This window comes from Lipophrys pholis (assembly GCF_963383615.2).
Source record: "Lipophrys pholis genome assembly, chromosome: 8".
NCBI classification, from domain to species: Eukaryota; Metazoa; Chordata; class Actinopteri; order Blenniiformes; family Blenniidae; genus Lipophrys; species Lipophrys pholis.
In genome coordinates, this window is record NC_137630.1 from 14,967,568 (window position 1) to 14,980,840 (window position 13,273).

Here is a 13,273-nt window from a genome sequence, read left to right on the forward strand (position 1 = left end):
CACATATCTTCTCCGGACATGTACTGCCAGCCATGGGAACATGTGAACTGTTGATTTCTCTCCTCCAGCGCCTGTGTTTTTAAGAAACATCCGTAATTATGCCGACAGAGCACGTCCATCCAGCCATCGACGGTTCACTTCACAGTGCCCGAACAAACTTTCTGAATGCCTTGAGTTGGTCTGGTTGGAGGTTTACAGCGTCCCAGTACCGGCAGATTGCGGCCGTGATGTAGTGGATGTAAGGCAACGGGGATACCACGTTACGAGGAAGGTCTCACTGAGACCTGTGTGATGCTCGGCCAGCCTAGAACAAATATGTGTAGGGACCTCTGGACGCGTTTAACAGCAGAGCACAAGGTTACTATTTAAATCCAAACTGCTGCTACTGTATATCTGGGTCAAAAACTAAAAAGGGAATATAAGCAAATCCAAGTGTTTCCATTGTTTTGCTGCCTCTCAACACGTCAAAAAACTGAATCTGAATGCCAAATAAAAACACACGTCATTGTATAATACAATACAAATAACACGAGTAGTGAGATGATTTTAAAAAGGATTGTTTTGATATGAAGAATAAATGTTTTAGAACTGTATATATTATGTAAGATTCGACAGCAGCGATCAGGTTCATTTTATGTCCGTTTTAAAACGAAACTGACGCCTGCTGAAAGGTTTACAATATTCTTTTATTTCCAGGAGGAAAATGCAATGTACTTGCTTTAGTGGAATAATGCAGCAATCTACTAATGATATCTAAGATGTGGGAAGTCTCAACTTATATCTGCACACGATGACTTGTTGGTGGCGTTCTTGGTGAAAAGGTACGAGATGAGCGAAAAACATGTTTTAACAGATGCCCTTTGACAATTCTTGTTCTGTATCATTCTGACAGTGTTGGGGGGGAAAAATGGATCGCAAAATCATGTAATTCACAAATGTGCAAAATGATGTAAATATATATTCCTCTTTTTTTTTTTTTCTTTTTTTTTTTTTTTTTTAGATTAAAATAAAGATGAATCATTATTCAAAACCAGTGAAATGGTGTTCCTTCCTTCCTCCCTGTACTGCGCCAACGAGAGCTCAACACGTGCAACTCATTACGAGTGCGTTTTATTGCAACTGTAAAGACACGGCGAGCTGTTTCGTTGGTATTCCGTCGTCGGGCGGGTGTGCTTGAACAGATCCAGTGCGATGACTAGTCAGAACCGGGACGTGGGTCTGCCTGTGGATTCTGCACCAGCTGCAACAGGCCCCGTATGGACTCTGCCAGGTCCTGGTTTGGTATCAGCTGGCTGGCCTGCAGGGCTGCGCTGCCAAATCCCGCTGCCTGGCTCACAAACACAAACAAACACAGCAACTGCAGCTGTTAGACTCTCTGGGGAGAATAAAGCCGACTTATATAATGATATCACTGGAATTGGACCGCGACCCGGCTGACTTAATTCACCCCACTTTACCCCTGATCTGCTTGGCTTTTACAGTATCCCGCACACATCGGTTAATCAGCGGCAGAAATGTGGAGGTTCTGTTTGATGCTGTTCACAGAAAAACCTGGGACGGAAACGCGTCATACTCAGTTGCAGAATGTTTCCAGCTTCTCAAGATTCAAAGCCGTAAATTGTTTGTGTCTTTAGAATTATAACTACCCACTTAGTGGTGAATACACACAATCAAAGCTGGGCTTTTTGGGTGTTTCTTCCATCCATCGCATCATCATCCCCTCAAAACTACTAAGTGATCCTAATAAAAATAACTCTTTGTTTTCTTGCAGTGATGTCCTTTTTCTCAGTACAGCGCAAACCCGGCAGCCCACAGGAGAACCGTGACGTCCGACGCAAACAAAGAGCACAAAACCAAAATTGCCATTACACACCACCGCCAGTGAACCTCCCAGTTATTTTCTTTGACTTAGTTCAGCGAACAGAAGGAGACAGAGACTCAGCAGTGGATTTTAGGCTGGATTGAGCGCCATCTGAAATCATCTTCCCACCAGAGCTACGTGACATGTCAGTTTAGGAGCGTATTTGAGAGGACGCAGGGTTCCTCTGTTCCCCGAGGACACATATCTGTTGCAGCCAACTGTACCATCCGTCACAGTCGGGGCAAAATTTCACAGTCGGGGCAAAATAATATTTTTCAATCTGCTGAGGAATGGGGAGGAACGAGCTTCTGGCTGCTTTGATTTGAGCATAATCTTGGCAAACCAATCACTTGAGTCCATATTACAGCTGCTGTTTTTACTCAGCGTGGCAGTTATGTAGCAACTGAAGTGAAAAGAAAATCCTCCAAGTGCATTTATTTCATTCAATCCACCAAAGCACTTGATGTGAAAATGACAAATTCCAAAACACACAGATTAATTTGAGTGCGTTATTTATTCATCGATTCTGTCCTACATGGTTCTCTGCTTGAGCTTTGTCGTTTAATCTCATCCAGCCTCACCCCCTACTCACAAGAAGACCTGTGTGGTGTCTAACCGTCTATGCGGATATCGGATCGGAAGGCACTAAGTACACTGCTGTGGTTTTACCCTCTCAGCTGGTATGAAACACCAGAAATCTGCTGATTCACGTCACACAAACAGTTTAGCTGACGCCGGCAAAAAGCGTCCACCCATAGAGCCGTAGATATACGCTGGGGCTGGAAACCAAGATGGAAGTCACAATGTCGGGCCAGCCTCACCGACTAAAACCTAAATCCCAACCTTATCTTTGCGGCTTCAGCAATTAGAGATAATCCCGCTCCGAGACAGCAACGCAGGAGGAAACAGGGGAACTGTGTCAGAGTGTCACGGGGTCAATCTGAACCTTTAATGCCTGACCGCGTCAGGTGGCTCACCTTTTGGACGTCTACTCCGAGGAACCATATAATAGCCAGACAGTGGTTCAGCAGCGCTTCCTGCGTTGAGTCTTTGCTGGATTCTTTCTGCTCAAACTCCAACATGGTCTGAAACATCTTGTCCGCTTCGAGCTGCTGTGATTTGTCTGATTGAAATACAAGAAAGCAAAAGTTTTTCTGTATGGTTTTGAATATGTCTGGCGCTTTTGGCTGACGGGCGCAGCACCAAGGTTTAGGGTTTGGGTATGGAATCTTTAATTAGCACACATATTGGCCGATCGTGAAGCACGGTTAGGGTTAGGCACTAAGGGATCCATCATACAAGAAGCGCAATTGGTAGATCGTGCCCATCGCCCAAAAGCACTGGACAGCACTGTACACTTACACATACTTACTACTTCTCATGATTTAATGAACACAAAAGATTCAGGTGAGCAAGGTCGAGGCCTGCGTTTATCTCCTGTCTGTTGGGAGCATCTTTTCCTTTTCGTGGCCACTTTTGTCCTCCAGTCAACATCCCAGGACGCCTGGGAAATTGCAGTGCAGCTAACAGGCTTAGCAACATATGTAGGGCAGCAGCTGTGATACAGGGTAGTGGTGCGGATGCTGCACGGCCAGAGATGTGTCAGCAGTGGTCTCTCGTCAGCCCTAAGCGTGCTCGTGTAAATCTGGGGTTTAGCTTTCGGATTGCACAGCAAGACAGCTCAGCTAAATATAGTAGAGTTTGACCTTATTTTTTATTTATTTTTTTTCCTAGTGATACGCCAGTGGAGAGCTCCTCTTGGTATCTGACATGATGCATGATGGATTGGTGACATCACCGCCTCACTCTACTGTATGCAATGCAAAGGAATACTCTACATTTTTGGCTTTATAGATTCCCCCGTGTCTCACATATTTAATAATAAAGAAATATACCATAAGAGAAATGAGGGTTGTGGATGTTGGTTCGGTGGAGCTCGGTCAGGTGGCTGTGCCACGATTCAGCGGCCTACAAAAAGAGCAGAAGACTTTAAACTGCAATATCAGGAAAGAACCATGAAAAAAAAAAGAAGAAAAAAAAGAAGATCTAGTCACAAGGGCTGCAGCTAATATTGGAACTGGCTTACCGCAGAGTACAAGGAACGAGCAACGGGCAACTTCCCTTGTTTGACAAATACACCAGCGATTAGAAAATAGCCATCAGAGACGACGGTGCTTTCTAGACCAAACGCCTCAGCGGCATAGTATATCTGAAAACGTTAAAGACATGAGAAAGAAACATACAGTGAATAAAGAAAAACAGGCTGTGATATCCTGGTTGTCTGTGTGGCTTGATCGTGAAATATAATCTCGTCTGAATTTAGGTCACAAGTCCAAATACATGAATGTCACAAATAAATTGTATATGTCTTTGTTGGTCCGTCACGAAGCATTTACAGCACAGCTGTACTCTGGCTTTAATTACTGGTTGAACGTCCTTCAGAAGCAGTAAGCTCAACCAAGCTCCTCCGGAAGCGGCTAATCAGACCTGCACGACAATCAGGAGGAATTACCGCCGTCTCCTCCCTTCGTGCAGGTTCCTCGGTTCAGACGTCTTCTTCCGATGTCTGTTGTCAATCTCCCTCGACCTCGTTCCAAAATATCTCTATTGGATCGGAAGTCTGTGTTCTGCGACCAGAGATGGACTTTCTTTCCATGCACTGCCATCCTGCACTGGATTTACGTTTTGCAGGGCTCCCGCTGCATCACCATCCTTCTACTGAGCGGGTGGGAACCCGAATCTGACGTCACGCAGTTGTTTTTGTCTTTCAGAAACAAATGTTTTCAAGGAAGCAAAGCAGCCCCAAATGAAGATGCTCCCTCCACCGTGCTTTCATGATGTGTGATGATTCTCTTGTGTTTGAATGCCATGTCGAACAGCTCAACATTTACCTGATGTCATGTGTCTACTGAACTCATGAACAGAGACATTAACCCGTTCCCTTTACTTCTACATGCAGCAGTGAGGCCTTCTTTTATTTTTAAATTTCACTTTTCATTGACTCACCTAGTGATGTTTGCTTTGACATTTACTTTTTGTGAAAAGTAAAGTAAGTAAATTCTGGTAATAGGTCAACTCAAATAGAATTTACTGGACTTCTGGTCGACCAGCTCCACCGACACTGGGAATCTTTCATGTTTTAATTATAGAAATTATAGACGTTTTTGTGTGGTATTAGGTGAAACTTTCTTTTCTAAGCATCTGTGACGTTGGTGCTAGTCAGATTACATTTGATGTGATATTCCAGCAGACAACATGAAAGATCAGTAATGTAGAGTCGATGTGCCTGAAATAACAGGATAAATTATTTTCTGAAAAATAGAAAGATGGGAAGGAGCAGTGGCTGGACTACATTGAACAACTGGACACTTTCTATTGTCCTTGGTTTGTCTCAAAAAAGTTCAATAAAGTTCCATCTAGTCTATGCGTAAGACTGCCTCTAGATTTCATTTGAAATAGTCAAAAACACATCTTGTATTTAAACTCTTTGTGAAGTGTGTGGAATAATGATACCGACATCATTTGCAAAGTTGTACAGTGCAGCTTCCAGGTCTCCAGTCAGTACATGGACGCGGCCCAGGCTCCTGTGCAGCCGGTGGTGAATTTCATTTGGACAATCTGGACTGTTTGACACCACCCACTCTGTCTGGGACAGGAGCTGCTTTACCAGAGTGACATTACCCAAACCTGCAAATACATGAATGAGCATGAAGGCACCGCGCAGGATCAAGCGTGTGACAGGGAGAGGAGACGTTAAGCAGCAGGTGCACTCTTGCTCTCTTCCCTCACCCATATTGGCTTCAGCCAGCAGCAGGTAGGCAGGGGCCAGCTCATACGAGCCAGAGCCGTGGACATCTATCGAGCAGCGAAGGCAGGAGTGAGCAGCAGGCAGTGCCTCGTGAGGCGTTCCCTGAGAGAGCTTGTTTTGAGCCTCAGACCTGCAAATCTCAATCAGTTCTACCTGGGTAGGAAACCAAAACCGAGTCACGCACCAGGTACATTTCTCAGATTATAGGATGATTAGACAGAAATGAGGAATTTCACACACAAAACAACATGTCCTGGAGTTTTAAGCTTTTAAGCAAAAAGCCTAAATATGCAAACGCCCTTACCTTTTTCAGGTTGAACTCAAGATTGTCAGAACACAGCTGATCTGGGTCACGGAGGGGAACAAGCAACTGACAAATTCTCTTGTGGATCCCCACCCAGTCAGCACGCTGGTGCTCCGCATCACTGGGGGATCGCAAATAAAGTCATCAAGTTTTGGAACAAGACTGACTTCACATTACAAGACATATACAGTGGGTGAGAGATTACCAGTAAAACATGTGCATGAAATGTAGAGATTCTACCAACACTTTCAAAGTTAAGTCCATGTTCCCCTTCAATGAGTGAACGGAGGGCAAACTAAATTGTATGGCATTACATAACTGGTCTGTAATTTTGTTCATCTGGCTCTGCTGCTCTGCACACTGCTGTGGAAAGTGTCTTGATTTTCCATGCGTTTCTCCTGCAGAGGAGCATGTGCATCTACCCCTGTGTGTATGTGGACTGTACGCAGAGGCAGGCAGACATCTGGCCACGTTGCATCAACAGTTGCTCTGGCATAACTTATGCATATGTGTGCACACACCATGACTAAGCGAAGGCACATCCTAGGATGATTTTAGTTGTCTCTGGAGATTTCACTGTGCAAAAACCTTGTCGTTTGACCATAAACAGTCACCACAAGCAGTAAATAAAATTATTATGGCTCATTTGGGGTCCACTGAAACCATTTAAACTGTGAAAGTTTTATTATTTTGACTGCATAATGAGTAATCTGCAATGGAAAGACAAAGACATCTTGGCCCCCACAATATCACTTGTTTTTGGGATATTGTGGATGATGTATGGGCTACAAATGTTTATCAAATTCAAAACATGTGCCTCTCATTCATTCATTTTCAAGGCCGGCAGGAAAGTAAGCAGAATAAGAGGCCTTCGGCTCCCTTAGACTGGCTTTAGTGGCTCATCCCTTTCAACAAATCCCTACAGGGAGGGATGCTCCACCACATGCTCCTCTTCACTCCTCTTACTTTGCCAAGAAGGAGCTCAACATCCAGCACCATCTTTATGGTGCGTTGGGGGAAGACATGGATCAATAGTGATCAAATAAGATTTTTGCAGAATAGAAGAAATGCAGGCAGCAGTCTGGTGAACTGCAATAACTGTTGTGGTAATGTGATTTCCAGCTGTGTTCCTTTTCCTCCTGACAACACAGCCACTAAAGCACGCCCCTCCATACAGACCTGCTTGTAGTTCAGCTGGGGGATAAGAACATGGCAAACACTGCCATCTAGCGACCAAATTGGAGAACATCACTTGACCAGATTCTCTCACACACACACACACACACACACACACAAAAACTCAGATTTTGATCTTTTATAAACATGTTACAATGTTTACACCTTAAGTTCGAGCAAGTTTTTCGTCTAATCCTTGATACAAATGCATCTTACCAGTAAAAGGTGACTTCACACGCAGCACATTGCAGGCGAGCAACGCTCTCACAAAGTTCACAGAACTTTTCCGTCCCTTTAGGTAAGGCAAGGGGATTTATTTTTCTAGCAGGAAGTCCTGTGTTCATCTTGTACGGCTGAAAATAGACAAATACAAGCCCGGTGGTATCTTCCTCTGCTCGGTAAAGTTTCAGCGTCCTGTTGGGTGGAATGTTTACTGTTGCTATGGCGACCACTCCATCACTTTCCCTCTCATTTGTAAAGTTTAAAACATACAACTATAAAAATTCTAAAAGGAAATTTTATGTGCCTGCCTCTCCTTTCACGTGGATTTCCGTTGATCTCCTCCATGACGTGCCTCTCCCATCCACTTTGCGTGGGAAATCTTTCACAGTTTTTTGCCATTTCTTTGGGAACGGTCAGCCGAAATGTTAACAAAAGTCAGACTTTTTGTGTCCATGCTCCCAACAGTGCTGGACTAGTTATGTGCAAAAAATAAATAAACAGCCGCCTAGGTTAGTAATCTTTGTCCCTCACCTGTTAGAGGCAGCCACAAGAATCTCCAGGCAAAAAGATAATTACTCAAAACTTTGACTGTTTAAAGGGGTATTTATTGGGGGAAATACTAAATAGTTTGTTTTGTCAGGTTTGGGTACAAAAATAGAATTCCAGGAAGAAAAAAAAGCATGTTTAATAAGACCAACATCGCACAGAAACCAAACACTTAAAAACAAAAAGCTTAAAAACTTTCCTGTGGGGAAATACTACAGTAGTTTCCAATGCATGGGAATAATTGGTAATGACTTGAGAGTAAGTTACCTTGTTCTGGAGAGGTTTCTTCCTGGATTGAGGAGTTTCCCCTTATGGACATTGTCTATGTCTGCTCAATGAGGGATTGTTTTTCCCTGACAATGCGCCATGAGATGGTTATGTTATAATTGTTATGAGAAAAACCCAAGTGAATCGACAAAACGAATTAACAGAAGAAACTATTGAACACACACTTTATAAATGACTTACGATATATTAAGTCCAATAGACAAGACTTGAAATGATAACATAAGATTTAGTCCAAAACCATAAGTTATGAGGGTTACACAAACAAATACCACATATTTCTAATAGCGTTTTAATGCCTATGAATGCCAACAGAACTTAACAATAATATATTTTTGATAAAACAATAAAACAAACCAACAAAAAAAAAAAAAAAACATTACAAAGTCCAGCACTCAACCAAAAAGTAGTACAAGATGTGAGACAAAGTTTGTGTGTCCAGCGAGTTACAGAGGCTTTTGGACAAGATTTGGACAAGACAAGGTTTAAAGCCTGTGAAGCGGCTCAACACTCGAATCTTTGAAAATCACTGTTGTAGAGCAAATAGTGAGGGTGGATCAATTCAGAATTTTCTATGGAGTTACTGTAGCATAATATGCCCTTTATATGTTTTCCAAACTATCTGATATATACAAATAAAACATACACTTACATCAGCTGAAGCCTGTGCATACTTATAATATAGCCATCTGCACATCACTTTTTTAAAAAAGAAAGAAAGAAGAAAAACCAAGAAGGTAAATCAGTTTAATCATCTTTCAAATGCTGGAGATATCATCATCTGCCTTTTTCTGGTCACTCTTTCTTGCGCAGATGGATGTATATGATCCCACTGCACAGCAACAAAGGAACACACACCCAGGCCAGGATGAAGCAGTAGCCAAAGTGTCCTGAAGTCAGATCTTTGGAGTCCGGAAGGATTTCCCGATTGTGTAACGTGTAGATGAGAGCGGCAGAAAAGGCTGTAAGACCTGTAAAGACACAAAACAACAACAAACAAACATGTTTTATTCTTATATGGAGTGCAGCAATGGCGTTTTCTTTGCATGTGACTCGCTTTTAAAAACGTAGCCTGAGTGTGTCAGTCCAGTAAAAGCAAAAACAAAATAACCTATAAATAAATCACTCTCAAGAAAAATTTTGGCATTTTTATCGATGCATTGAAGTACAAAATAAAGCAAAATTTTCAAAAACTGTATTCTTCATTTGCAGCATGCTTTTATTGCATCCCCAAAACAAATGACTTCATTTAGCTCTCCAAAATTTGCAGGACAGCCTCTCAATTTTTGCTGCTTTCCTCTTGCTTTTTTTTTTTTTTTTAAAGTAATTTCACAGTATGGGTTTGATACAAAAGCCACTTTGCCCGTTTCAGGTAGAAACAGAAAGATTATATTAGAATGAGCAGGTATAGATGCTCCGGTCGGACAGTTGGAACCCAGGGTAAATACGTTTCACACCCAGATGATAGAGAGAAATCAATTACAGCATCCACAGAGGGTAAATACTACAGAGATAGCAGACATTGTGTGTTATCATTTTTGATGAAACGTGTGTTTAAACAGAAATCGTCTCGCAATGATTGCACATTTGACCCAAGAGGCAGATTTGAGAATAGTGGGCTTCACACGAGTCACGTTTAAATACGACTAAAAATGAAACAAGGGTGCCCTGGCACTTAAAGAGAGTCAAATAGGCACCGAACGCATGAGCTGACGTCTAGATTTTTTCCTGAACAATTCGGGAAGTTTCCATTTTAAAAGTGCATCTCCTGGACCTGCCATGTTGCCTTTACACCCTCTTTTTCGGAGAGTCTAATTACTCTGGGCCACGTCAGCGTCACATTGTTTCACTCCACTGTTACCTGCAAAGACTTGACACAGTCCAGTGAAGTAGAAGAGCCCGCCCTTAGACATGGTGAACAGCTGACCCAGGAACACCAAGAAGGAGACCGAAGAGAAGACCACCGAGAGGACCATCAGGACCTGAACAGCCTGAAGCCACTCTGAGACAGAGAAAGGATTTTATTTTCTTAGGTTGTAGTATTTCTTTTTTTATTCAAATTCTTCTTCTTTTTTCTTTTTTTTCCACATTCAGTAAAATAAAAATGATTGCTGACCAGTTTCTTTGGACGACGCACACAGCCAAGTTCCTGTAGAGTTTTCAAACCTACAGTTGTACCACAGGTCTGAATTTTCCATGCCGTCCCACACCCACCAGGACTTTGAAGACACATACAGTTGGATATATTGAAGTGACCCAGCATACACGTTAGAACTGAGCAAACAGCGTGTGCAAACCTCTATACCTTCTCCATGGTCGCAATGAACAGCATTGCCAGTGTGATGAGGTGCAGCAGGGTGACAAACATGAGCAGGTACGCCATTTTTCAATTTCCTGCCGAAAACAAACAAGGTCGTTTAGATTTCAACTACTGTGTGAAACATTACACCCGGCGAGGGGATGGGTGTGTGCGTGTGTGTGAGCGCTTTACCATCTATGTTGGTTCCTCAGTGAAATCAGTGTTGGCTAACCTGAGGTTTTGCTTCGAGACATAAAGTGGAAAATATGAGAAGGCGAACAGAGTATACTCTGTGTTACGTAAGGCCACACTTCAAAACAGAGGGCGAGGAGGGATTTCTAAAGCCTCTCTCTGACTGGCCTTGTGTGTTGCCGATGCAAAGCAACAAGGCAAAAAAAAAAGAAAAAAAACCTGGGTGTAACCCACTGAAATCTAAATAGTACAAAAATATTTACCCAATTAACCTCTCTGCCCTTCTGAAAGGTTGTCCCCCCCCCCCCCCCCCTCGTCTTCGTGAAGGGTTAACAGTCAGATAATTCAACTCAATTCAACTCACATTTGGAATTCATTAAAACCGCTCCACTCGTAAAAGGAGACGAGATTAAAGTCTGATGAGAACACAGTGGATTTTACACACACATCTGACTCTGCAACTACAAACCCAATCACAGAGGTAGTCGAGGGTTAGTTCAGTTCACAATAAAGAGATGAAACAGACGACAGACAGAGAAAGGGGAAACGGGATGAAATTGCCTGTAAAGATGTGTATCTGTAGGAGAGGCCCGTTAGGGTGGGCGGTGGCGTCACAGTTAAAAACAAATTATGCCATTACTCCAGCTTTTTAACCATCATATAAGAATGAAATGTAAAACTTGACAGAAAGTTGACATTTTTGTTCAAAAAACACAATATGCTGCAGATTGTCTGTTCAAAGCAGAAGCATCGACACCATATGAAAAGACTCAGAACATTTGATGACAGTTCATTGGTGGAAGATGTGGTACAACAGGGTGACACCTCTCTCTTATAAAAAGTCCTTTGGAGTCATGTTTTCACCACACATGCTGAATTGATATCAAAGAATTAGGAAAGAAATCTACTCACGCAGGAATAATCTGTGTTCCCCTGAATCAGATCTCAGCAGCTTCACCACCCTACTACATCGTGCCCCTCTTGGTGGTCCAATCTTTTCCAGCTTTGCCACACCTCCTCTGTTTTTTCACTCCCTCCAAAGTTTCCAAGGAGAACGCCCATTTCCTCTGTGGAGAACAGAGCTCTCTTCAACTCCAACTTGTAGTCTGCCAGTAGTTCCCCCCCGAAAAAAAAACCTCTCAAGTGAGACCCACCCATGCAGGCAGCGTGGGCACACACACACACACACACACACACACACACACACACACACACACACACACACACACACACACACACACACACACACACACACACACACACGACCACATGAGAATATTTCTTCTGTAAACAGTCCTCTATGGTGTAACGAGCTCACTGCCATGCCCATCAGTCCATGCCATTGGTAGATCTGAGAAATAAGCAAGCAGCTGCAACATCGCACACTTCTCTCCAACAGAACATGACGAGTATTGACAGTTTGCGGCGTCTATAGATGGAAAATATGTGCGATAGCTTCAAAACTAAATAGATTAGAATAAGTGGAGGTACATTTATAAGATTAGAAAACAAAACAAACTCAGAGGTAAACCTCACAGCTTCAAAACCAGTGTAATTGAACGTTATCGTCTTAGTAAAAGAAGAATTCATGGCAGAGCTGTTGCGCTTCATCCTATTGATTTGCACATAGTTATGGAGGGACTAGGAGGTTTGAATTCCAAATAATTCTTCTTTCTGATAAAATGCTCCTCCAAAAGTTGCTCATGAGATGTTTTACCTTTATATTGCTGACATACAGTCTATAGTTGTGCACAAATGCACCTGATAAAATGATAAAATATTGGGAATATTTAATTGTCTAGGCCCCTCTGTTGTTTTCTGTTTCATGTGACCTGGGAAAATAATAGGTAAGTATTTCGAAGCAAGTATTGTGACTAAACTTTCAAATACTCCCGTCTGTAATATAACAAGTCTCCTCTGATCATATACATAGAAATAATAATTCAAAATGTAATCTTTTATAATTTGTAAAAAGAGGTATATCTCACTATGCACATCACAACATCCACCAGTCTTCTCTGAGGTCTTCCTCTTCCCCTGCCTGGGAGCTCCATCTCCAACATCTTTTGTTTGATCTATTCATGAGCACATGTCCAAACTATCTCAAACTGGCATCTGCAGCTTTATCTGTAGGCTGCTGCACTCAGCGGTCTCTCTGCTCTGTTCTTTTTCAGTCCTGTCCATCCTGCTCACTTCCAATGAATATCTCAGCATCTACATCTGTGACACATTCAGCTCAAACAGTGTCTACAAGCCAAACACCATAGTATATTTACAACTGTCTTGTAAACAATCTCTTTCACTCGAGCTTCATCAGCACTGACACTCATCTCCACCCACTCCACACTGATTCCTATCAGCACTGTCTTTTTCCACATCTTTTGTTCATTATTCTGGAGGATTGACCACAAACATCATCCATCCTGATTCCTTACTACCCACACTGCTGAGCTAGGGGGAAAAAATTATATTCAACCATACAGAAAGAATAAACAGTTTCTGTGTCGCCCCCTGGTGTTGATATTAATGCCCTAGATGTATGCATGTATGTATACACGTTAATAGATTGTAATATTTGTT

The 13,273-nt window shown here is 42.5% G+C and overlaps 2 protein-coding genes across 3 annotated transcripts; both read right to left on the bottom strand.

Moving 5' to 3' along the window:
- Positions 1-1,195: 1,195 nt before the first annotated feature.
- zmynd12 (zinc finger, MYND-type containing 12) lies at positions 1,196-7,493 on the bottom strand (the record flags this gene model as incomplete). Its single annotated transcript, XM_080470040.1, has 8 exons — positions 1,196-1,327; positions 2,839-2,984; positions 3,757-3,829; positions 3,948-4,070; positions 5,379-5,548; positions 5,651-5,822; positions 5,974-6,094; positions 7,366-7,493. The coding sequence occupies 8 exons, from the start codon at positions 7,491-7,493 to the stop codon at positions 1,196-1,198; spliced, it is 1,065 nt and encodes a 354-aa protein (XP_080326166.1).
- A 449-nt stretch (positions 7,494-7,942) lies between these two features.
- LOC308113260 (epithelial membrane protein 3-like) lies at positions 7,943-11,985 on the bottom strand. Of its 2 annotated transcripts, XM_080469353.1 has the most exons (6): positions 11,606-11,662; positions 10,694-10,744; positions 10,508-10,596; positions 10,319-10,421; positions 10,064-10,204; positions 7,957-9,173 (listed from the first exon to the last, which is right to left on the bottom strand). In XM_080469353.1, exons 3-6 carry the CDS (start codon positions 10,583-10,585, stop codon positions 8,998-9,000), a joined length of 498 nt encoding a protein of 165 aa, XP_080325479.1. In that variant the 5' UTR covers positions 10,586-10,596; positions 10,694-10,744; positions 11,606-11,662; the 3' UTR covers positions 7,957-8,997. The 2 variants fall into 2 exon arrangements, with proteins under 2 accessions (XP_080325480.1, XP_080325479.1); XM_080469354.1 differs by lacking the exon at positions 10,694-10,744 and having other exon boundaries at positions 7,943-9,173; positions 11,606-11,985.
- Between the last annotated feature and the right edge of the window lie 1,288 nt (positions 11,986-13,273).

Bases quoted from the DNA above. Each gene is read 5' to 3' on its own strand.
- LOC308113260 (XM_080469354.1), bottom strand. From the start codon at position 10,585: ATGGCGTACCTGCTCATGTTTGTCACCCTGCTGCACCTCATCACACTG. The intron at 10,422-10,507 runs GTATAGAGGTTT...GTGTCTTCAAAG, and splicing joins TCATTGCGACCATGGAGAAG to TCCTGGTGGGTGTGGGACGG. The intron at 10,205-10,318 runs GTCAGCAATCAT...TCTCTGTCTCAG, and splicing joins TGCGTCGTCCAAAGAAACTG to AGTGGCTTCAGGCTGTTCAG.